Below are 24857 nucleotides of genomic sequence, written 5' to 3' on the forward strand. Positions count from 1 at the left end.
AAGCCTCGGCGGCAGGGCGGGGCGGGAGCGCGGCGGGGCCGAAGTCCGGCGGGGGGGGCGGGGCGCTGTGTGGGGCGGGCCGTACATTCGTGGCGCTGGCCGCGGGGGCGGGCGGGTGGACTAGGGCCCTGGTTTGGGGATCTGCGGGGGTCCGGCTGCGCAGTCCTCGTGCGCTCCGGGCCAGGGCTGCTAGTGCAGGGTCCGGAGAGTGGGCGAAGTGTGCGCAGCTACGGAGGGAGAGTGTGTGAGTGTGAGTGTGTGAGGGCCGGTTAATGATTGGCCATGTGGACCCCACTGCCCGCACCCCCATAGCCTGTGCAGGGAGGGAGGGTGCGTGGTGGGACTAAAGGTGGAGCCGAGTGGAGGAGAGTCTAGAAAGGTTCTAGGAAGGAGTTCTGTGGGCTCCATTTCCCTCTCCTCTCCACCCCTTCCCCACCCCTCATTTGGAGGAAGCGGGCACTCAGGCTCGGGGCCTCCTAGGCCGTGGACGCCCACTGGATGGCGTGTGGGGAACCAGAGGGCTATCGGAGGGGTGTGGCCCTCAGACCTGGAGCCTCTCCCTTAGGGAGAAGGATGCTTGACATTTTCAGGGGCTGACTGTATGGAAGGTGGGCTGGTTCCTGACCCTTGAGTTGAATGTGTCCCAGGTCTAAGTGGAGTTTGGGATAGGGTGGGATGGGTCTCAGGCCCTCCTGAGAGATCTACACTTCCATCCCCAAGTACCACATCAACCCAAGGACAGCAGAGGATACAGCATTTTCCAAGCTCGCCACACACAACTGGAGTTACCCCCACCCCCGGTCAGAGCCACACCCTCCCCAAGTATGGTCCCCTCCACTGCCCACTCCATATATATACATTTACACAGCTCCTTCTGCCTACCCAGGGGCCCAAGGCTCCCCCCACCACTGCCTGAGCAAGACAGCACCACCCCTCCCCAGAAAAAGGGAACTAGGCAGGGCAGAAGAGAGAGCAAGTCCGAGTCCAGGGGTCCTGGGACCAGCATGGCTCAGAGGTGCCACCATCCCCTACCCACTGGGCAGGGAGGGCTGTGTCTGTTTTCCCCAAAACTGGAAATGCAAAGGGACATCATTGGGTTCAGGATGTTAGCGGTTGGGATGAGAGTGTTCAGTGGTTATTGCTGTGACCCAAGCTGCCTTGAGTGTGTGGGGGATGTATATTAAGTTATCGAAAATTTACTAGCGCATTTGTCACAGACCCAGGGTCCCTCTCCCATGGAGAAAATACTAGTCCCACCAGGAGGCCCCCACTCACCACAAAAAGGTCCACTGGCCCCTGCACTCATTCAGGCACTTATGCACACCACATGCATACACACAGCACACACCACACATCCCCACTGGCCAGGTTCAAGTTCCTGGATAAGAACGCTGTCACCTTTGAGTGCTGCAGCCCTGGACAGAGGGTGGTGCGGGAAGTCCTCAGGCTCACAGTGGTTGCAAAATGAGTTTAGGTCACCTCTGCCTGTAAACCATTTTGGCTTGGTTCATACAGTGATTTTTCTTTTTAAAATTAGATGCCAACAATTAAAAATTGGGAGATTTCAAATAAAAATTAGAAGATAGTGGCAACAATTGGTTGAGCAGAGGACGGTAGGGGTGTGGGAGTTCCCCTGTTTACCACAGTCCCTGAACCTGCCACTTCCCTGACACTGTTTGGCTCTTGTTGATGTGTGAGTTGGTGACACCCATTCGGTGCCCACAGATGCCAGTGTCTTCCCATCTGTCAGCCTGACCCCTAGGACCTCGCCAGTCCCACTGAGGTCAGGTTTTGGAGCCCCTGCTTTCTCACACTAACTCTTCCTCTGCCCACCTGATTCCCAGAGCTGCTGTGGGCTGCTTGGGGCCATGTGGGATTGAGGGGTTGGAGGTCTCTGGAGAGACAGGGTTCAGCCATTTCAACCAACCCCAGTACTCTGGAGTGACTCCCATCTGGATGCCACCCCATGGCAAGGTGGGAATGGGAAAGGAAGGAAAATATGGCTTGCTGACAACTCCCCTCTTCTCTATAGACTGAGCAGGGAGCCCACCGCAAAGGACAATCAATCAACCAGTACACACAGACCAAGACGTTTCACAAACTCCTGTCAAACATGACCTCCAATTATTCGGCATGGGTGGGTTTTTTATATGTTCTGGTAAATAAAATATTCTGATTAATTTGTTAAATGCAGATAATACTGGAATCTACCTCATAAGCTATTATGAGGTTTAAATGAGTTAATGTTGTAAAGTGCTTAGATCACTGCCTGGCACATAATAAGCACTGTGTGCCAGTGGCTGTTAAATAAAATCACAAATAATTGTAAGCCACCACTAAATGCAGAGTGAGACTATCAAGTGCGAAAACACCACTTTCAAAATACAACAAAGACAGCTGTCTCTTTTCAAAGCTGACCCCGAGGAGGCTACGCACTTTCCCCAAGCAGGGTATCAATCTTGAAACATTCTGGCCTCCTCTTGGGAAATGCTTCAGAAAACAAGAGTGACAATATTGCAGGCTCACAGCATCCCCACCTAGCCTGGGAACCGGAGACTGGCAACTCGACCCAAACCATGTGAAACTCTGCTGTGCTTCACGTGAACTTGATCCAACACAAGTGGCTTAGATGACCTTAACAATTTCCAAGAGTCAGAGCTACCCAGAAAAGATAATAATATTATTAAGATCACCTGTTAGCTCAGAGCTTTATGGCTTACAAAACACTCTCCCCTCCACCATGGAGGATATACAAAAAGATGTCCCCCTAAAGGACAACATGCTTTGAACCATGGCCTTGCTTTAAAGGACACACCCTCTCCCACAGGTGTCAGTTCTGAGGTGGGGGGTGTCTATTTGAAAACTCAGCCACCTTCTCAATGCTGCAGGATCTCCCACTTCCAAAGGTGTTGGAAACAGTAATACGTACGTAATGCTAAAACGAGGCTGAAGCCAGTGCCATCATCTTTGATATATCACAAGGCACTTTGGGATCTTAGAGTACCTCAGGGTCACTGAGATGGAGCAGTGCTCAGGGTTGGGTAGTGGAACTCTCTAGAAGGGAATGCTGGATCACAGAGTGCTTGGTTTCATCCAACCCCAGATTGGGGGGGTGGGGGTCCCTGCCCACATTGCTACTGACTTACGGAGCAGATGGCGGGCAGGCTCCCTTCACTTCACCTCCTGCCACTACCTGGGGTGGATGGGAGGAGGGCAAGAGGATGGGGCTGGGGGAGGCAGTGCCAGCAGGAGGGGAGTGGGGCCACTGTTCAGCCTCACCCCCGCACCTTTGTGCTTTTGTTTTCTGTCCCTTCTCAAAGGGTCTACCTTGACCCTCTCCTGCCTACTGCCTGAGCAGGGTGCAAAGCCATCCAAAACAGCCTGGAGGGCAACAGAGGCTTGGGTTTGGGGAGATTCAAAAGTGAGCAGTTAAGATAGGGGTGGGGGTGGGGCACAAGTATTAGAACCCAAATCTGGCTTTTGTTGCCAGATGGAGAAGGTGCTCTTGGCCCAGACAGCCTCAAAAATAAACAAACAAACAAACAAATAAATAAAATGACTTACAAAGAAAGATTTTGGGGAAAGGAGTGTGTGGCTATGGAGTGGCTTATGTGGATGGTGTGGATGAGTCATACCACAATGGTGGTCCTCTGTGTGGACAGTTTGGCTCCAGGGCACTGCCCACCACACTTACAGCACCCCCTGGCTGGGGCCAGGGCCCTGAGGTCTCTACTCTAACCAGAGACATCTGGGGAATTGATGGGCCAAGCAGAAGTTATGGGGAGAGAGGGGTAGAAGAGTGAAGCTGGGATGAGAGTAGGTACATAGGAAACCACCAATGACTGCATAGACATCTTTCTGGTTCCCTAACACACACATGCATACACACACTCATACAGCACTGTGCAACTTGGGCACATGCCAGTCACATTGAGCTCTGCATAAATGGCACTTCCTGGAATTACACAGTGCACAGCCTGAGCATTCATCCATGGCAGCCCTTCCACATGCACAAACGCTCATTCATAAGCACACTGTTATGCACATGTGTACGTGCATGCACACAAGCAAACATACAGACACACAGTCTCACTGAAATAAACATTTTGCAAATCTTCGGGCCTCCTCCCCTCCCCATACAGGCACTGCCCTTTCTGGCACCCACTTCGCTACCACCCCATTCACCAGGGAAGCAAAGGTGCTGGCTGACATGGGCAGGATGAATAAAGGGAACCTTGGGCTCCCTGCAGTGACGGCTGGGGGCTGAGAAATGGGCAGAAGAGGCATGAGCAAGCTGACATCCTGACAATTCCCCACTCCCAAGTGTCCAGATCCCTATCCAACCTGCCTCTCTTCTGTTGTGTCTTCACTACCACCCTTGGGGGCTCACTGAGCACCTACAGGAAGGAGTCACCCTCTGAGAAGGGCAGAGGTGGGGCTGCTCCCACCTGGGATTTGTCCTGAGACACTGGTTTTGCTGACAAGCACATACATGGTTTCTCACCTCATCCTTAACAACCACCTTTGCTGCCACTGCTTCTAAGCTGGGTCTCCTCGCTGCTCAGTTCTAGCCTGCTTTGAGAGGTGGATCCCAGGTCCCTCTCATCCATCCTCAGTTCCTAAGGAGCCGAGGACAGACATCCAATCCTACCAGGGAGTGATGCCACAGGTGTCTTCGGGGAGGGGCAGCCTACCATGGACTGAGCCTTCCTGGGGTAAGATGTGTGAGGAAGGAACTCTGTCCTCAATGACAGTGGCCTGGGAAAGTCTCGCTAGGTCACAGGGCTGCCTCCCCCCATCGCTGAGCATTGAAACACTCCCCACCACATTCCAAACCTGGCTGCCCTGGTCTCCATCCCATACACAGGGCCACACACACACACACACCACGCAAGGAGGGTCTTGGTCTCCTGCCAGCCCCTCGGGGTGGATCAGACCCAGCCATGCCAAGAGATCACAAATTAAACAGAACAAAGCCTATGCCAGAGTGTCTCTGGCCCTGCAGGCCTCATCTCCCTGATACCTTACTTTCCACTGGACTCCGGACCCACCAGTGGCTCCAGCTGAGTGCCCCTGCCCTGTCCTGGAAACTGTACCACCAGCCCCACCCCTCCCTGCACCATTTGGCTGGCACCTACAAAGGGAGCTGATGGGGGGGTGGAACGAAGACTCTGCTTGGGGTGGGAGTATTACAGTACCTTGGGCCAACGTTCTAGGGGGGCTGTATTGCATGATGGGGTGGGATGGGGTGTGAGTGTGTGATTATTGCGTCCTGGGAAGGAACCATGGTCTCTGCCTGCTCCCCACCCCCCCCCACCTGCCCCCTCCAGGAGGGGGGGGGCCCAGCCTAGGTCTTGTGGGTGAACCGGGCCCACACCTGCTGCAGCTGGGACCGCGAGATGCGGAGCACCGAGGGCATGAGTCTGTGGTTGCCAGCAGCGAGGGGCGCGTGGCGCCGGTGGGGCGCCCGCACAGGGCTGCTCTCGGCCGAGCGGCTGCGCTGAATGAGGGAACCGGAGGAGCCCGAGGAGCCGCCGCCGCCGGGGTGAGGGTAATGCTCCGTCTCCAGCGTGGAGGAGGAGAACACGGAGGACGCCAGTCGTCGCAGGGGGCTGTACCGCGGGAGGGAGTGCCCCGAGAGTCTGTCCTCCTCCAACTGAAAGAGACCAAGAGAGTGGAGGGAAAAGAGGTGTCAGGCACAGACTCGACAGCTCCGTCTCCGGGGCCACCCACCGCTCACAGCCCCTGCGGCGCCGGCGTCCCGGGCAAGTGGGCGGGGTCAGGCAGGGTAGAGGAGGGTGCAAACCACCTGCCCCAAGGTCAGAATCTAGGCTCTGGCCTCCAACGCCCTTCCCCCTCCTCCTCCTCTCTGGAACTTATCACACTATGGTCTCTGCAAGGAGACCATGGTCACTCACCTCTTCCGAGAAGCCTTCCCGGCTTAGTACTACCTAGCTCAGGGTTGTTCTGGACTGGGGAACCCTTTCTCTTGGGAAGGTGGCTCTGTGCTCTGAGAGAGTTCCTTGCCATGTGTTGACAGCTGTGTGCTTGCTGCCTATCTCCCCAGCTGGATTCCGTGCTACTCATTAGGTCTCAGAAACGTTCCCTGTACTCCCTCCGCCTTGGTACCCCCGTCCCATCACAGGGAAGTGTTGGGATCTGGGTGACAATGCGGCATAAGGTGGGACTCTAGAGCCCAATTACTCTGTTTGAATCCCAACTCCAACACTTAAAATCTGAGCAAGTTACTGCACCTCTCTGAGCCTCAGCTTCCTCCTCTGTAAAATGGGGGTCATAATTGTGCTCAACTCAAAGGGTGGTCGTGAGGATTCAATGTTATAAGATGCAGCACTTGGAACAGCACCCGCCATAGAGTAAATGCTGCACCCTTCACGGAGCCATTTTAGTATCTAATTTTAAATCACTCTTCCAAATGAGGGAAGGGATGGACTCATAGGAGGAGGGGCAAACTGAAGTATTTTCTTGAAAGTGGCTTTTCCCCTGCCCCCTCAAAGGCTGAGCCACCAGGCAGCCTGTGTCCGAGGCTGGGCAGAGCTGCTGCCTCATCTCCTTCAGGAAGAATCCTGCCCTGTGTCCCCATGCCCTCCGAGTGAAGTGGATGTGTCCCAGATATACCAGACCTCTCCCAGCCTGACCCTCTCTCTTCCTGAGACTGAGGCCCGTTGAAATAGCTTTTACAGCGGCAACAAGGACTGACTGGGCCAGCTCCTCCAGGAAGGAGGGGGCCTGGGACACTCAGCTCCAGCATCCCTTGCTGCTGTCAAGTGGGGGCACAAGGGACTTGGCATGGAGCCTCTAGCAGAGTAGGGAAGAGGGAGAACATTCTAATAGGACTGGCTTTGCTCCCACCTTGCTTTCCCTTTCATCTTCTTTTTGGCCAAGTCTAGGATCCTTCTGAGCTAGTCCCATCTGCACTAAAGTTTAGGGGTCGAAGGCCCACCCAGAGAGACCAAGGAACAGTGGCACCACTGTTGCCCAAAACACCCTCTCACAGCACATGTGGGTGGCTTAACATTCCAGCCAGAGTTTGCTAAGCTGCCAGGCAGATTTTCATAGGATGGCATTGAATCCCAGAGTGCTCTTGCCCTTCAGACTGGGCACCACTTGTGGCCACCTGCTTGTCTTCACACCAGTTGAAATACCACCTGTGTGAGACCACTCCAGCTCCCTCCCCTGCAAGCTCCCAGCTTCTAGCAGATAAGAGTGCTCTGTTACCTCCCTGATGGACCTGGATTGTAAACATCTTTCTAGACCTTTGCATCTCCACCCTACCGCTTATGACCTTGAGCTCCAAAAGGGCAGGATTGGGCAGCTTTATTCATCTTTGTCCCCCAGACCCTAGCACACTGTCCAGCACGTGGCAGGGAAATGCTTTGGTGCCTGCCGGGCAGTGTCTGTGTACTCAGGGCTTGCTGACCTGCTGTGCTACCAGCCAGAGACAAAAGATAAAGGCAGGCAAACAGCCCTCCCCCAAATCACACACTTGCTAGCCTGCATCACCCTTGCCCTGGCTTTTCCCGCCACTCCTAATTTGCACCTTAAATTTCCTTGAGAAGAAAGCCAGGTGTGTGGAAACACACACACACACACACACACACACACACACACACAATCACCAAAGAACAATAGATACTTTTAAATAGCCCCAATTGTGCCTGCTTTCACAGTTTCCCTCCCCGTTCCCCACATGTGCAGGTGACAGAGTTGTAGGTGCTCATAGTTTAAATGATTGGTGTTATGAGGAAGTTCACACATCAGGCACTGAGAAAATTGAGCTAGGTCTAGAGAGGGCTCCTCCAAAAAGGTGGCAGGGAAGAGGGAATTCATCAGAGATTTCTTTTTTTGTTTGTTTGTTTGTTTTTTGAGACAGAGTCTTGCTCTGCCATCCAGGCTGGAGTGCAGTGGCCAGATCTCAGCTCACTGCAAGCTCCGCCTCCCGGGTTTACGCCATTCTTCTGCCTCAGCCTCCCGAGTAGCTGGGACTACAGGCGCCCGCCTCGTCGCCCGGCTAGTTTTTTGTATTTTAAGTAGAGACGGGGTTTCACCATATTAGCCAGGATGGTCTCGATCTCCTGACCTCGTGATCCGCCCGTCTCGGCCTCCCAAAGTGCTGGCATTACAGGCTTGAGCCACCGCGCCCGGCCCCCATCAGAGATTTCTTGCCTGCCCTAAGCCACATAATCTCCGCCTGTGGGTGAAGAGTCCCAACAACTGTGATTCTAGGATGCAGCCAGATTTGGGAGGTCCTGCCATAGGCCCAGGCTGGGCTCACCACTTCCTTCAGGCCAGCCCAAAGACAGAAGAAAAAAATAGGCCGGTCCATTTCTCCCTGCTCCTCTACCCTTGATAAAGGAAGATCTCTGCTTCACTCCGCTGTCCTGAAGTACTTGGCAAAACATGTTATACCCCATATGTTCATCCAGAGACACACACAGAGGCTGCCCCGCACACTGACATGCCCACAGGCACACCTGCTGACGTGGCCCAGACAGTGGGTATGCACACAACACACACACACACACACACACACACACACACACACACGCTCCAGGCTCTCTCTGATCCTGCACAAACCATCTGCTCTCTCTAGCCTGTATGTTTTCTGTTAAACTCACAGACCTCAGGCCAGGCGCAATGGCTCATGCCTGTAATCCCAGCACTTTGGGAGGCCGAGGCAGGTGGATCACCTCAGGTCAGGAGTTCGAGACCAGCCTCAACATGGAGAAACTCCGTCTCTACTAAAAATACAAAATTAGCCGGGCGTGGTGGTGGTGCATGCCTGTAATCCCAGCTACTCAGGAGGCTGAGGCAGGAGAATTGCTTGAACTTGGGAGGCGGAGGTTGTGGTGAGCCGAGATCACGCCATTGCACTCCAGCCTGGGCAACAAGAGCGAAACTCCGTTTCAAAAAAAAAAAAAAAAACTTCACACACCTCAGACGGAATGGCTCAGAGCTTAGATCTCGGAACAAGCTGCCTGGGTTCAAGTTCCGGTGCTAACACTTACCAGCTGGTGCTCACCAGCTGGGCTAAAAACTTTGCTTCTATGAGTCTTAGTTTTCTTACTTTTAAAATCAAGATTCCCTATTCATAGTGTTGTTGTGAGGAATATACATATAAACATGAAAGTGCTTAGGACAGTGCTAACTATTGTTGTTATTATTAGAATTATTACTCCAATTGTTATCATCAATAGAAATGGTTTGACATTCTAGGCATCTGTGGTTCTGTACACACTTGCAGACCTGCTGCATATTCTACACAAATGCAGTAACGTGTGCACCCACCTGCAGGCACATACGTATGGACACATCCATCCACCAGTGCACAGCTCGAGCTCCACTGACACAAACGCACATGCGCAGGGACAGAATGCTAACCAACCTCGATTCTGTACACTGTGGGGAACTTGAGATCCACAAACACCTCACGCCCAAAGATACACACAGCTCATCTCTTGCTGACACAGGTAGTGCCTGTCCCTGTCACAAGCAGGACCCAAGCCCAAGACTGACTGATTATAGAATCGGCCTGTTCCCACCATCCCATCAAATCTCTCTCTCCCCACCCTCTTGGCCAGAATTCCCCAAAGTGAGGATGAGTCCCAGGACACACGTAGGAATCTGCAGGTAAGAAAAACTTTAGAGATGAACCTCAGAAGAACCTCAGCTCCCTCACCTGGAGACCCAGAAAGAGACACTGATTGGCCCTCAGTCACTGGGAAGGGAACGGCAGAGCCAGGTCCAGACCTCGGTCTCCTGACTTTAATTCTGGGCTCTCTCTCTTGACACTGTCTGTCACCCTCCCTAGACTCTGCACTTTCTGCAGGTACAACCTATTGTGCAAGTCGCCTCTGATGCCTGTGGTACATGGCACACAGTAAATGCTCAGTGAGTGTGGATGAATGAATGGGAGTGGAGCAAGGACCCCAAACACATTTTGCTCCCTCTCCTGCTGACTGGTGCTGGGTGTGGTGGGATCAATGGCTAGTTACAACACAGTGGTGCCAGCCCACGTGACTGCCAGGTCTGCCAGGGCTGTGCCTCCAACTCAGGCCAGCTAGGGCCTCTCTGGGTGAGGACTCACGGGCCCCACTTTTTGAGCCCCCAGTTTCCGGTGTCCAGGCAAGGCCGGGATGCATATTCCCCAGGACCACAGCTCGGAGGTCCTCTCTTCTAGAAGGGACTTCTAGATAGGATGGGGTCTGAATGCAATCCTGCCCACAGCTGCTTTTCCCAGGGCACCCACGTGGTCCCAAGCAAGGCCTCCCGATCTGAGCAAGTGGTAGAACTGGCCCCTGGCCCAACACCTGGGCACCTCCCAGAGCCACCTAGAGTGTACGCCCCCAACGTGGGACCACTATGTGGAACGCGGCGCAGCCCCTGAGCCCCTTCCAGCATCCCCTCCATGACTCTCTCCAGCCCCTTTGCAGGTTCATGGACCCCATTTGGCACACAGTGCTAGAGTTTTCCTCCATTTCCCAGGTCAGAGATCAGCCTCTGTCTCACACAGCGAAGCCTGGCCAGGCCAGTGGCTCTCTGCCTATTCTGACACCCTGTCCTGGTCAGAAGAAGAAAACCCAAATAGCATGAGACATTTTGCAATTTGGCCATCATCTGGCCCCTCCCTGCCCTTTCAGCCTTGTTCCTCAGTTCTCCCACACAAGGAGGTGCCATTGCAGCCAGACTGGGCCCTTCCAGGGCACCCAACACACCTGTCCCTGTGCTCAACTATAGTCTCTCTTGCCTTGGCTCCACTTCTCCCCATGGCCATCCACCTGGCTCTCAGAGCTCACCTCCTCCATGAAACCTGCCCTGATCATGGAAACCCCTTCCACTCCTCCCCACTGCCCTCCAGACATCTCCTGCCCTGATTTCGGGGACCTTCTCCCCCATGTTCCTCCCATGCTCCGACCTCCCCTCTCACTCATCATGCAGAGCTCCTTCTCCTCTCATTCCCCCTAGATGTGAGCACCTCTCAGCTTCCACCCTCACTTTTGGGTTCCACACCCTGTACAGTCCTCTTGGGTAACATCACCCATTCCCATGGTTTCCCAAACCCCGAAATCTGTATTTCCAGCTGCAATCCCTCTCCTGAGCCTCAGGTACCTACACATGGACATCCCTTAGATTCCATGAGGTCATTGTATTTTTTATTTTATTTTATTTTACTGTTTTTCTTTTTTTGTTGTTTTTTGTTTGTGAGATGGAGTCTCACTCTGTCGCCCAGGCTGGAGTGCAGTGGCCAGTGGCACGATATCGGCTCACTGCAAGCTCCGCCTCCCGGGTTCACGCCATTCTCCTGCCTCAGCCTCCCGAGTAGCTGGGACTACAGGCGCCCACCACCACACCCAGCTAATTTTTTGTAGTTTTAGTAGAGACGGGGTTTCACCATGTTAGCCAGGATGGTCTCAATCTCCTGACCTCGTGACCCACCCACCTCGGCCTCCCAAAGTGCTGGGATTACAGGCGTGAGTCACTGCACTGATCAATTCATTGTATTTAAATCCAAATTCTCACTCCCTTCAAAACCACTCAGCGTATCAGCCGAGACACGAGGCGCCCTGGCCCGGCTCCATCACAGCCCTCTTGGCCTATCCCCAACACCCTTAGCACTATCCACCTTGCCCCGCATCCACAGCCCCGCCCCAGCCCAAGCCACCGGGCCCTCGCTTGCCACTGTCTGCCACATGGCCTGCCTGCATCTCGTTTCATGCCATTTCAATCCATTTTCCACACAGCAGCCCAAGGATCATTCAACAGTACCAATGTAATCATGTTGCACTCCTTTTTAAAAGCCTTCAGTGGCTCACCAAACCTGCAGCATCAAGCACCCCCCCTCCCCTTAGCGTAGCCCTGAAGGCCGTCTGTGGCGGGGCCCAGGGCTGACCTCACAGCCTTGGCTGCTGCAGTGTGCCATCAGCTCAGTGCTCTCAGATCGCCCCCTCCCGGCCTGTGCAAAACACTGTACCCGTGGCCTGCGAGGACTTTCTCCCGCCTTGTCACTTGGCTTAGTTGCTCATAGTGCCAGACTCAACTCAGAACTGAGAGGGCACTTCTTCTGGGGAGCCTTGCCTGCTCCCAAACATGGTTTCAGACCCTTAAGCCTGTCTACCTCCATCACGGCCCTGTGACTGGGTTACTGGTCAGTAGTGCCAGCACATGTGGAGCACCCCAGGCCTACACACCAGGACTCTGGGCATCTGGAGATGGGGAGTGGGGTACAAGCCCAACCTTACCTGCCTCTGCGGGCCTGTGGGGTCCGACTCTCTCCGTCGAGGGCGGGGTCCCGAGTGCAGGGGTGAGTGGGAAGGGCTGCCAGGCGTGGGGGGCTGTGACGTCTCGGAACGGCCATCAGCCTGGCTCAGCTGGGGTGGCAGGGGCTGGGGTGGCAAATGCTGCAGGTCCTCCTCGGCCAGCACCTGCATGCTGCATCCCCGGGGCCGGACGGTGGGCTCTGCCCCCAGCCGCCGCCGCTCTTCGCCCTCCTCGGGCAGTGGCCGCAGCTCCTCCGGCTCCTCGTCCGTGGTGCCCGACGTGCTGGGCTCAGCCCCCGGAGGGAAGTCCTTGAGCTCCGTCTCCTTGTCAATGATGACCCACTCTTTGCTGTCGAAGTCCTCCTCCTCAGCCAGTGGCACCGAGCGGAAGGCATTGCTTAGGGCCTCCTGTTCCACAGAGGCTGACACGTCCATGCGGCCGCTGGCCTGCCGGTCAGGGTGGCCTGTGTCCACTGACAGCATCTGGGCTGGCTGAGAGGAGCAGGCCTGGCGCGAGGGCGAGCCAGGCAGATCCATCCGTGACCTGCAAAGCCACCCCTCATGGGGCTCAATGCCCAGCCCCACTGGACCCCCAAGGACCCCATGCCAGTGGCAGGGTGGGGTGTGACTCCCGAAACCTGACCGCAGTACCCCTCCCACCCTGGGCCAGGCCAGTTACCTCTAGGTTGTCACCCTCCAACCTCACTTCCTATCAAGGCTTTGTTAGTTCTTTTGTTAGTTCATTCATTCATTCATTCATTCATTCATTCATTCATTCAACAAATGTTTTTGAATGCTTACCGTGCTCCAGGAATACAAACAAGCAGAAAATAAACTCGGGTTTCTGTGCAAGGAATGTTCTCTCCTGGGCCACCCTAGGGAAGCTAATCTTCCTCAGGCAAGCTTTGTTCTTGCCTCTCCAGTGCTCACAACCAGTGGTTACTTCCTGCTGCTTCCAGGCAAACACACCCAACTGGCCCTTGAGTTTACAGAGGGCTTTCCAGCCTCTTCTGCCACCATCCTCCAGGCCTGCCTGGCTGGTTTCATCACTCCCAAGATGGCCTTGTTAGTCCCAGCTCAACAAACTCCAGTGACTCCCCAGCCCCAACAACAAAGTCCACACTCCTTGGTTTATACTCAAGGCCTCTCACAGCCTGACTATGGCTGTCTCCCCATTTCCCTCGCCAGCTCCATCTTAGATTCCACCCTTACGGCCCACCCCGAACGTGGCCTCTCCCCACAGGACCTCTCCCCACACACAGCCTGTCCTTCTACCCTTTGCTGTCTGATACAGGTTGGCTGTTGCCTTGGGCAGGTAGCCTGCCTTTCCCATCCTGCAAGGATTAGTGCTTTGTATCTCTCTCATCACAGGGTGAACCTCATGTCTGTTCACAATCTGTCTCCCCAAGAGACTGTGAGCCCTGCCGGGCAGGGCCTGGGTCCCATCTAACTTGACCCTAAGGGCATTGATCCTGTCTTGGGACATCTCTTCTGTCGTTATCTTTTTTTTTTTTTTTTTTTTTTGAGACGGAATCTCTGTCACCCAGACTGGAGTACAGTAGCGTGACCTCGGCTCACTGTAACCTCCACCTCCCAGGTTCAAGCTATTCTCCTGCCTCAGCCTCCTGAGTAGCTGGGCTTACAGGAGCCCACCACCACACCCTGCTAATTTTTGTATTTTTAGTAGAGACGGGCTTTCACCATGTTGGCCAGGCTGGTCTCAAACTGCTGACCTCAGGTGATCCACCTGCCTCGGCCTCCCAAAGTGCTGGGATTACAGGCGTGAGCCACTGTGCCCGGCCTCATTATCTTGAACTGTGCTGTGAATCTCACATTACTTTCAGAGCTTCTCAACTTGGGGCCATGCCAGCCCCAAGAGGAGGATATTTCTGGTTGTACAATAGTGTGGGGGGGGGATGCTACACAAGGAAGAATTGCCCTCTCCCAAATGCCAGGGTACCCCACTGAGAACCACCACGGAGGCCTAACCTATCTTGGGTTTGTGCCACTGCCTCATGTTCAGGCTGTGGGCAGGGGGCTGACTTTCATTCTCCCCCAGCATCGAGCCTATGGTTCAATGGCTCTTCAGCTGCAGAGGCAGGGGTGCAGATCAGAACTGCCTGTGGGGCTTTCTCAAAATACTCCTGCCCCAGCCTACATGGGACCTGCCCAATCTGACTGTGCACAATATTTTTATTGACTTGTTAATAAAGACTTAAATAAAACATCCCTGAGAGAGGCCACCTAGGGTCTTATATTCATGCTCTCATGTAAATGGCTGATATCATTTCCTTTCTGAGGCACAGTTTGTTTTGATGGACATAAAGGGGAGAAAGGGTGCCAAAGAGGGCTCAGGGCTAGTGGTGCTTGTGTGTGTGTGTGTGTGTGTGCGCGCGCGCGTGCACGCGCGTGTATTTGTATGTGTGTGTGTAGTGGGAGCTCAGACGGAGGGTTGGAGACAGGAGGCAGTGGGGTGGGAAATCCGAATCCCAACTGCTTTGTACTGTCTCCTGCTCCCAAGTGCCCCAGAGCCCCAGAGCCCCAGAGCCCATCCAGACCCTCTGCTGTCTATGATATCCTGTTCAGCCCTCAACTTTCCCTACCACCCCTGCAATTGGGGTTCACTGTGAGCCAAACCAATTTGCTTCTTGTTCCCTAAAAGCAGGCAGCCCTTCAGGACTGTCTCATTCAAGGTATTTCCCACCTCTCTTCTCCATTTATATCCCTTCCCAAACTGCCTTTCCTTGTTTCTCTGTCTCCAGGGAGAGGGACTCCAGGCTACCACAGACGAAAAGGGTGGTCTTCAGTCTCAGGTAAGCCAACCTGTGTGAGTGTGTAAGGACTGAGTTTGCTCACAAGGAGATACATGGAGTGGATGCCAGAAAGGATACCCCTCTTATCCCCAGGACCGGGTCTTTGGAAGAGACCCCTTTTCTGGTGCAGAGAAGGCCCCAGTCCTACTGCGGAGTGAAGTCCCACTCAGAGGCCAGGGGAAGGTGGAAACATCTCTCAGCGGCCTCCCCACCTGATGTTGTCCCACCCACCACCAGCGCAGGTGGGGACCGGGCCCTGGCCCGTGTTGTCCACCCACCATCTGGGGTCAACAGATCACTCTCCCACCCTCCCACCTTCCCCTCCCAAAGGCTCACCTAGCTTCTAAACGCTCCTTTTCCCCAACTAGGTTCCCGCTGGTCCCCTCCCCTCTGTGACTTCAGATCCCTCAGCCCTAACCCCCTAAACTTGCCCTGCCCTCTCTTCCAGCAATTCCCAGGCCCTCTCCCCCAAAGCTGAAGACAGTCTACCTCGGCTGCACTTGAAGCATCTATAATTAGTCTCTAGAAGAGGTTCTGGAAGCACACACACCTACCAACCAACTCACCCCTCACCCTTCCTGGGCCCAGGCACCCAGCCTGTCCTTCCTGCAGCCTGTACTCCCCCAATTCCCTTTCCTGGCATGAGCTGGGACCTCTCTGGATCCCCTACTGGCTTTCCCAGGCCCTGTCTGTGGCCCCAACTGAGTCTGACCCCAGGCCCACGCATAACCCTCTCAGCACTTCCCAGGGTCTGCCCACCTCCGCCGCACATCTGACTTTTCCTCCAGACCAGCCATGTGAAGGTGGAGGGGGCCTTGGGCCCCAACCATGCCCCTGGTCCCAGACCCACCTCCTCTCAGGTAGCTCCACTCGCCCGTCCGCCGTGGACAGCCTCTCTGACTCAGGGCTGTTCACCCTCCGGTAGCGCAGAGAACGGACTGGGGTTGTGGGGGAGTCTGGGGCTGCACGCACTGGGGAGCTGGGGACCCCCATGCCTCGGCTCTGTTCCTCCTCCACACAGGGGCTCTGCAGGAGAGGGGAGTGTCAAGAGCTGGGGTTGATGAGGCAGCTGTGGGCGAATGGTCTCCTCAGGGTAAAGGAGACAGAGGATGATGATGATGGGAGACGCAGGGAGGCTAGGGCGGGAAGGGACCGGGAAACAGAGGCAGGACAAGCAGGCAGATGGTTGGGGACAGGGTGCTCAGGAGGAACAGGGCAGGGACCCAAGGCTGGGAATCGGGGTAAGAGAAAAGGCCACCCATGCCCTTCGCCCTGGCTGCAGTTACTTTGCCAATGTTGATCCGGAGTTTGTTCCGGTTGACATCTGTCTCCTCCCAGACTTCAGCCTCAGGACCCCCAGGGTGGGGGACAAGGTGGGGACTGGGGCCCAGCCCCTCAGAGGGCCTCCCGGGCAGAATTGGGGGTGCATTCTCCTGGTCACTCAGGTGCTCTCCCTGTAGCACATCCTCGGTGTTCTCCCGGAGCAGGTCCCCGGGCACCGGCGTCACATTGACCACCCTGGAGAGGACAGGAGGGAGCCATGGGCAAGGCTGGTAGGGGTGTCCTCTCCTCCCATGGCCCTCTCCTACCAGCACAGACCTGGAGACCACCCCTAGGAGTGGGCACAGAGGCAGTCCCCTCAGGGGTAAGAGTGTCCCTAGACCCATCACCATTGCTGGCCCACAAAGCCTCTGAGACCAGACCACCCTCAAGTTGGCAGGGGCCGCAAGGAGATGTCGCCATCTAGCTCTGTTGGCTTAGTGGATCCTGCTGTCGTTCAAGAACCTGCCAGATTTCCATTGGCATTCACTGTCGGGCTTCCTCCTTTAGACCCAGGAATGGGTCTAAAAAGGAGAATCACTTTGGAGTTCCTTTTAAAATTAGTTTTCTTTTATTACTATTTTGCAGTCTGGGAGCATAGATGGAAGTTGCCCTGAATATATACTTAAATTTTTTTAAATTTAATCTTCTTTGATGATTAAACTTTAGAGTTCTTTAAGCAATGTCTGGGCACTGTAATGTGCTACCACGTCCTGTTAAGTCTCCTCCCTAAACGTGTCCCCAGAAGCCCCTGCCCACTTCTCTCCTTGGCTCGCTCCTGGGGCTGGGTGGAGAGCCCCTTCTAACTCCAGCTCCTCCCTGGACCACCTGTGTCTTTGTGCCCGTTACATGGTTCTGAAATTGCTGACCCATCGATTTCAAACATCCCAGACTTGGCTGAGAGTGCTTTGAGGAAAGGAGCTGTAACTTTCAGGTGTATGGCCTCAAGACACGGCCGTTAAATTCATGCATATGCATGATAAGAAAGAGATAAACTGTGGGCCTCAGGTAATTTCACTTGGGGGTTCCCTGCTCCCCCAGGGACCCACTGAGGAAGATGCCCACTCTATGATCAGATTGAGGGTGGAGATGTGGCAGAGTTTCCCGAAGTCCCGAACTCCACTAAGGATAGGAAAGACAGCCAAGCGAGTCCAGGTAGGAAGAGAGGAGAGGAGAGGACCACCTGCCCTCTTAGGTAACAGCTCCAGGCAGTGGCTGGTGGCTCCCCTTCCTGAGACTCACCCAAACATGGCTGCCGTCTGCCGGGTGTTCTGCTGGGGTGGGGTAGAGGTGCTCGTGGACAGGAGGGCATCGGTGCCTGCCTTCTCCCAGTCAAAGGCCTCATTTTCAGCAATGCCCCGTTCCTTCATGCTGTTCTCAAACACCGACATGATCAACTGCAGGGGGTGAGGGTGGTGGGAGGACAAAGAGGTGATCCGGGGGCTAGCCAGGAGGAAGGGGCAATTGCTGGGATCATAGGAGGAAGACAGGAACTTTCCAGGACAGGAATGGCCCGGGAGGGGGCATTGGGAGGAGAAGGGTACATTGATTTTAAATGAAAACATGCACATGATATGCAAATCAACATGCAAATTATCATCTTGGATTAAGCCCCACTGACTGGACATGAACCCTCTGAGATCTGCCCCTGGTTACCATCTCCAAACCTCCTCTGCCATTTCCACCATGTCGGCAACCCTAAACCACTGGGAGTTTCCAAACCCACGCATGGGTGCTGCCTCTATGCAGACTGCCCCTCTGCTGGGGCGCCTCTCCCACTCATCCTCTCCTCTCTGCAGCTTCCCTTCTCTTCACCGTATATTCTGTCCACCATACAGCTGCCCTACAGGGCACAGTGCATCCATTTGAATTGTCCACATGCCTATCTGTCAACTCTGCATCCCTGGCAGCCAGCACAGGGCCCCAGCCTGGGGGGTGCTTGCAGCTGTGTGGCCTTGGGGATCCCATGAGGCTAAGCCAAGATCAGGGGGCGTCTCTGTGAGGCTCTGGGTTCAGGAGGTGGCAGACAGCTATAGACCCTCTGAAGTCCCCAGAACACTCCACTTCTGGCTTGGCTGTCTCCAGAGCACAGGGCAGGTTCTCTCTGCTGACAGGACCCGCTTGATTGAGTGCGTCCTGTGTGTCTGAGGCTATTTCTGCTCCCACAGTGCACAGCAGCGTGCCTCGTACATAGTGGATCCCAGGCAGAACACTGCTGAAGTTTTCCCCATTCTCTGATCAGGGTCAGTGGGTCCCATGGAGTGTGGTGATGGAGGCTTGGAAAGAGCACTGGACTCGGAGTCAGACGATGTGCCTGAGCCCAGCCCTGCTCCTAACCACAATATTAGGCCTCAGTTCCCTCATCTATGAAATGGGCATGATCATCCCACTTGCCTCCCGCAGAGTTGTCTTGTAAAGTACTTAAAAGCATTTGGCTTCATTAATTGTTTTTGTTTATTTGTTTGTTTGTTTGAGATGGAGTCTTGCTCTGTCACCCAGGCGGGAGTGCTGTGGTTTAATCTTAGCTCACTGCAACCTCCAACTCCCAAGTTCAAGTGATTCTTATACCTCAGCGTACTGAGTAGCTGGGATTACAGGTACCCACCATCTCGCCTGGCTAATTTTTGTATTTTTAGTAGAAACAGGGTTTCACCATGTTGGCCAGGCTGGTCTTGAACTCCTGATCTCAAGTGACCCGCCCGCCTCGGTCTCCCAAAGTGCTGGGATTACAGGTGTGAACCACCGCACCAGCCAGCTTCATTAATTGTTAAGAGCTGGGGCTGGGCACAGTGGCTCACGCCTGTAAGCCCAGCACCTTGCGGGGCTGACGCAAGTGGATCACAAGGTCAGGAGCTCAAGTTCACCTGACCAACATGGTAAAACCCCGTCTCAACTAAAACTACAAAAATTAGCCGGGCGTGGTGGCACATGCCTATAGTCTCAGCTATTCGGGAGGCTGAGGCAGGCGAATTGCTTGAACCTGGGTGGTGGAGGCTGCAGTGAGCAGAGGTCGCGCCACCGCACTCCAGCCTGGGTGACAGAGCAAGACTCTGTCCCAAAAAAAAAAAAAAAAAAAAAAAAAAAAGAGAGAGAGGGAAAAAAAAAATAGGGGGCGTTCATTATCATCAAAGGCTTGCTTGGAAGCTTAAATGAGTTAATACGTGAAAAGCACTGAGAACAGGGTAAGCTCTTGATAAATCTTGGCTGTGACTAGTTTACAAGAGCATCCATGCCTTTAATGCAATTAGAAGACCAGGGGGAGAGGCTTGGGGACAAGGTGGAGCTGTGGAACCTCAGCAGGAGCGAGGTCTGCTGGGGGCAGTCACCTACAGAGTGGTGTCTAGGGAGCAGGGGCAGGGTAGCAGGCTCCCACCTGGTAGTCGGGCTTGGTAAAGTAGTCGAGGCTGGCAATGTGGTCCAGGAAGAGGTGGAACTCTGACGGCATGTGCTTCAGCAGCATCCGGTGCTCATACTTCTCCTTGATCATCCCTACCTGCTCCTAGAGGCAAGAGGCCACGGGGAGATGGAGCCCCAGCTGCCCCCAAACCCCTTCTGCCACTTCAGACCCAGCTGCCTGGGGCTCACCTTGTCCTTGATCTTCCTCCAGGGCAGCTGGCCCACCGCAAACTCCACCAGCATGTAGAATAGAGACCACAGGTCATCGTGGCGGCCCATCTCCTGGAGGTGGGGGGAGGGAGTCACCTGCAGCTCTCAGGTCCTTCCCTGGGAATGGATGGCTGACCCTTCTCTGAGGGGCATCTGTCAGGGAGGCCTGACACCCAGTCCTCTAAGGACAGAACTGGGGTCTCCCTGAGGCCACAGCTCCGTCCCCAACCCTCCAACACACACACGAGTCCCATAGCCAAAAGTACCGCGTGTGCTTCCTCACCCGACAGGGGTCTGTAGTGAGAACAGAGAGGATGGGGTTCCCGAAACAAATGAAGAAGGGGATGCTGAGTCTGCCACAGAGGGGCCTTCCTCCAACCGAGGGTCTCTGGGGTGGCAGATTGCAGCCCCTGCCCCACCCTCCTCTCCCCACCCCTCCCCATCAGCACACTGCACCCCGACCTTGCCCCTCCCACCTCCACATCCCGCAGCCCGGTCTTTGCCACTCACCCGGTTCTTGTGGGCATTGACCGAGGCATAGCGAACAGTTCCTCGAAACCCGGCCACATTCCGAGGCTGCAGAAGGGAGACCACCAAGAACGTCACCCACTATGCCCTCATCTCAGCCACCTCTCAACCCTGCTGCCAAGTCTAACTCTTCACCCTGACCACCTCCCCTGGCTGACGAGGCGGGCTTGCTCTCTGACCTTCCAGTCCTAAACCCGCCTGCTGACCCTGCTCCCTGCCCAGAGGGGGCAGGAAAATCACAAGTTATGGATGTGGCATCCCCCAAGAGTACAGGCTAACAGAGAGAGGGGACAGGCCGAGTGTGGACCCCAGAGCTGGGTGGTGCTGACACTGAACACAAGGCCAGGCCAGCTTAGGCAGGCGCAAGAAAAGTGGGTGAAGGGTCCCCAGATCTGGGAGTAAGGGGGAGTCCTCCACTGTCCTCCCCGCCCCGACGGTACTCACGGGCCGCACATCCCCCGTGGTGTTGGTGTACTGCCGGGCCAGCCCGAAGTCCAGCATATAGCACTTCCTGTAGGTGGAGGGCAGCCTGCCCATGGCAAAGTTTGACTAGGGGAGACAGCAGCTGTGAGCCCTGGGGGCCCCAACCCCAGCTGGGCAACCTCACGGGGTACCAAGAAACAGCTCTGCAGCTGGTGAAGGACCTTCAGCCCCACATTCACTCGCCCGCAAGGAAATGTCAGTATTCACATGTGTGCACCAGGTCACAGCCTCTCATCTGAGGGGTGGGTGTGATCATCCCCATTATAGAGATGAGGAAACTGAAGGTCAAAGGGCTTGGGGAGCATCTCTGAGATCACACAGCAAGTGGTGACTCAGCCAAGTCTGCCCGGCTCCACATTTTTGGGACTCCCCAGCAGGGCAGTGTGATTTGGTGTTACTGGTGTGGCTGCCCAAGGCAGCAGGCCTGCTGGGTGACCTTGCGCCATTCAACTAACCTTTCTGGGCCTCAGTTTTCATCTCTTTAAGTAGGAGATTTTTCCTAGCACAAAGATTCAAGATGCCACAAAATCAGCTACTTGGAACTCCTTGCCAAGCCCCAGCCCCTCAGTCTCCTTCCCTCGATCCCTCCATCCTTTTCCAGCCCCCTTCACCTTCCTAGGTTCCAGGACTCTCAGGTCAGGGGCAAGGGATAAGGAACAGAAGGGAAGAACAGAGGAGAGGCCTGGGCATGGCCGAGGGGCAGGCAGGGGTGCATGCTCCTGGGAAGCAGGGGAGAGGAAGAGATGGGGCCTGGGAAGGAGAGCAGGAGGGGCTTGGGGAGAAGAGGCTGTCCCATCACAAGTCCCAACCATGGTTGCAGAGGAGAAACCAGGAGACCCAGGGAGAGAGTTGGGGGTGTGTTCTGGAGGAGGGAACAGAGAGGCATGTTGGGGCAGTGCTCACAGGCTTGATGTCACGATGCAGGAAGCCCACAGAGTGGATGGCCTCGATGGACTCCAAGATCTGCTTGCCCAGCCGCAACGTGGTGCTCAGCGTGAAGGTGCCTCGCGGCTGGCTGCGGCGCAGGTCGGCCAGGTTGCGGCCCTGCATCGGGGTGGAGGTGGGGGGTAGACTCACCCTCAGCTGCCATCCCAGACACCGCCATTGTGATACTCTTCCCAGTCACACCCCCAAAGGGTCGTGCCCACTCCCCTCTCCCAGGGCCACAGTCTCCCTTCCTTTCTCCTACCCTGGAGTCACAGCCCAAGCTCTTAGAGAGGGGAGGGAGGATGGGCCACGGGGACTCACCTGGAGCTGCATCACTACATAGTTAAACTTCTCGTTCCTGCCACAGCCAATGAACCTGCACACATGGTCCTTCCCTGAGGGGCAAAGACACAGATCTTCCAGCTGTTATTCTTTCTGCCTCACTTCCAACTCTAAGATGGGTTCCTAGTGCACTCTTGATTTCTGGTCCCTCTTGATTCCTGGCCCTGTGAGTGCCTCTCTTGCCACCTCCCTGGCCCTAGCCTCATCATGTTTCCTAGACTCCAGCTTCATCACTTCTTTGATCACCAACCCGGCCTTCTGCTCCATCACTCTCTTAGACCCCAGTCCCATCTCTCTTAGACTCTGGCTCCATCACCTCCCCCTTAGCTCCTGGCTCCATCCCCTCTTCCCTCTACCACACCACATCTCCTCCCTCACCCCAGCTTCTGATCTCATCGCCTCTCTTAGCCCCTGCCTTCATCATCTCTTCCCTCCCATTCCCCTGCCCAAGGCCCGAACCTTGCAGCTTCTTCAGCACAGCCACCTCCATCTTGAGGACCTGCTTGGGCTGCTGGGCTGACTCCACCTTGAGGGCCACGTTCTCCCTGGTCAGCAGGTCCATGGCCTCGTAGATCTCACCAAAGCCCCCGCCCCCGATCTTTTTCAGCTATGAAGATGAGGGGATAGGGTGTTCAGGGATTAGTCTGAACAGCTCCTCATCCCACCCGCTGCTGAGTTGCATCCTTCATTGGTGGGGAAGCGGGGTATCTTTTTTTTTCTTTTTTTTTTTGAGATGGAGTCTCACTTTGTTGCCCAGGCTGGAGTGCAGTGGTGCAATCTCGGCTCACTGCAACCTCTGCCTCCCGTGTTCAAGCAATTCTCATGCCCAAGTCTCCTGAGAAGCTGGGACCACAGGTACCTGCCACCACGCCGTCCTAATTTTTTATATTTTCAGTAGATACGGGGTTTCACCATGTTGCCCAGGCTGGTGTCAAACTCCTGACCTCAGGTGATCCAGCCGCCTTGGCCTCCCAAAGCGCTGGGATTACAGGCATGAGCCACCACGCCCGGCCAGAAGGGGGTATCTTTGAAGGAGAGAACCTCATGTCTCTCTTCTTTGCCCCACCCCATCAGCACCCCAGCTCCTCTCCTAGTGCCCTGGGACAGACACCTCAGCTCCTGAGCACCCACACACACACACACACACACAAGGCCAGATGTCAGAGTGGGTAGTAGGAAAGGGTAAAAGACCTGTGACCCCATATAGGTATGGAGAAAGCCTAATGTAGGATTCTGAGGGGACCCTGGACTGCCCTTGACCTTTTCTTCTCTAGAAGGACAACAAATATTATGTTCCCCCATCCCCTGTGTAGATTGAGCAACCCCTATCCAGAAGGAAAACCAATTCCAGGACCTCCCATCCTCAGGGCGGATTGATTACCTGGGGAAGCAGGCACTTCCTGGGGTTGGCAGCCCCCCGAGAGTCATAAGAAGGAGAGAGTATTTGGGCAAGGGGATTCAACAAAGGGTGTTCGTGGCCCATGCTCACTGCGGAAGCTCACATCACTCCCTAGGTCAGATGCCGACAACCAGAATGAGCCTCTTCTCCAGGGCAGGGGGTACTGTGGGAGCGTGGTGGGACCGGGGCCTAGAGGGAATGGAGCCGCAGTCTGACCCTCTTGGCCTCCCACTCCAGCCTCCCAAAGCAGGCATGAGAAAGGCGGGGAGGAGAACCACAATAAAGTAAAGGAAGAGCTGGCAGGGAGCCGAGCAAAGCTGAGTTCTGGGGAGGGTCTCAAAATCATTTCAGCTCAGAGGCCCGGGGGTCCTGGAGGGTGAGGGATCTGCTGGCAGGCATGGGGAGCAGGGAGAAGGTGCTGATTTCCAAGCTGAGACTGGTTTGGTTTAAGAAAGATGTACATGACCTCAGAGGAGGTCCACCGAAAAAAAAAAGAAAGAAGGATGGAGAGCTTGATGCTCACCCCCTCAGGGAGCTGCCTCAGTGGGGGCCTGTCCGCTCTGTGCACCTTCCCAAACCCTCATTCTGTCCTGCTGGCTTATAACTCTGATCAACCTGCAGACTCTGGCCGCTCAGCCTCCTGCATCTCTGAACCTGCCCCAAACATCTGTTCAGCCCTCAGATGCCTTGTGATTGTTTAGTGGTGGTTGACACTGAGGAATGGAGGGAGGAAGACCGACCAGGCAGAGCTGGAGGGCTGGGAGTTCCCAGGTTACCACTGAACTCACTCCAGAAAGAGACAGGAGCAGGAAGGGAAGATTTGGAAAAGAAGCAGAATGCTGGGTGGGAACTTCAAGGTGCTTGTGTCTGGGAAGGAGACAGGGAAAGAGGAAGGAGGAAGAACAGTGAGAAACCAGAGTTCCTTTCTCCTGGAGATGAAATTTAAAGGCAGGATTTCAGAGCCAGGAGGGCACAGACTCAGACTCACGGGAAACAACAGCTTGTCTGCCTCTGGGGTACTTTAAACTCTGGGGAGATGCAAGTATCTTCTAGATTCCTTTATGGTTTGTTTGTGTGAGAACAGAGGAAAGGGCAAAGGGGAGGGGACAACCACATCTTTTTCTCACAGATGTCATCTCAGTTAATCCCCAAAGGCTCCTGGCA

At 55.0% G+C, this 24857-nt stretch overlaps 1 protein-coding gene across 3 annotated transcripts in view; it reads right to left on the minus strand.

Annotated features, from left to right (window-relative positions):
• Window positions 1-24857, minus strand: part of TTBK1 (tau tubulin kinase 1) — a 43145-nt gene that overhangs the window by 14136 nt on the left and 4152 nt on the right. For 2 of the 3 annotated variants that reach the window (XM_017878176.1, XM_017878175.1), the window contains exons 2-12: window positions 22754-22901; window positions 22274-22347; window positions 21929-22069; window positions 20987-21091; window positions 20525-20590; window positions 19994-20086; window positions 19782-19907; window positions 17651-17805; window positions 16375-16606; window positions 15939-16114; window positions 12258-12819 (exon numbers count right to left, since the gene is read on the minus strand). In XM_017878176.1, the coding sequence (XP_017733665.1) occupies window positions 12258-12819; window positions 15939-16114; window positions 16375-16606; window positions 17651-17805; window positions 19782-19907; window positions 19994-20086; window positions 20525-20590; window positions 20987-21091; window positions 21929-22069; window positions 22274-22347; window positions 22754-22901 (1878 nt within the window). The remainder of the gene's footprint in view (window positions 1-12257; window positions 12820-15938; window positions 16115-16374; window positions 16607-17650; window positions 17806-19781; window positions 19908-19993; window positions 20087-20524; window positions 20591-20986; window positions 21092-21928; window positions 22070-22273; window positions 22348-22753; window positions 22902-24857) is intronic. The other variant, XM_017878178.1, reaches the window with a different exon arrangement.

The sequence above is a fragment of the Rhinopithecus bieti genome, unplaced genomic scaffold (assembly GCF_001698545.2).
Source record: "Rhinopithecus bieti isolate Rb0 unplaced genomic scaffold, ASM169854v2 scaffold_9981, whole genome shotgun sequence".
NCBI classification, from domain to species: domain Eukaryota; kingdom Metazoa; phylum Chordata; class Mammalia; order Primates; family Cercopithecidae; genus Rhinopithecus; species Rhinopithecus bieti.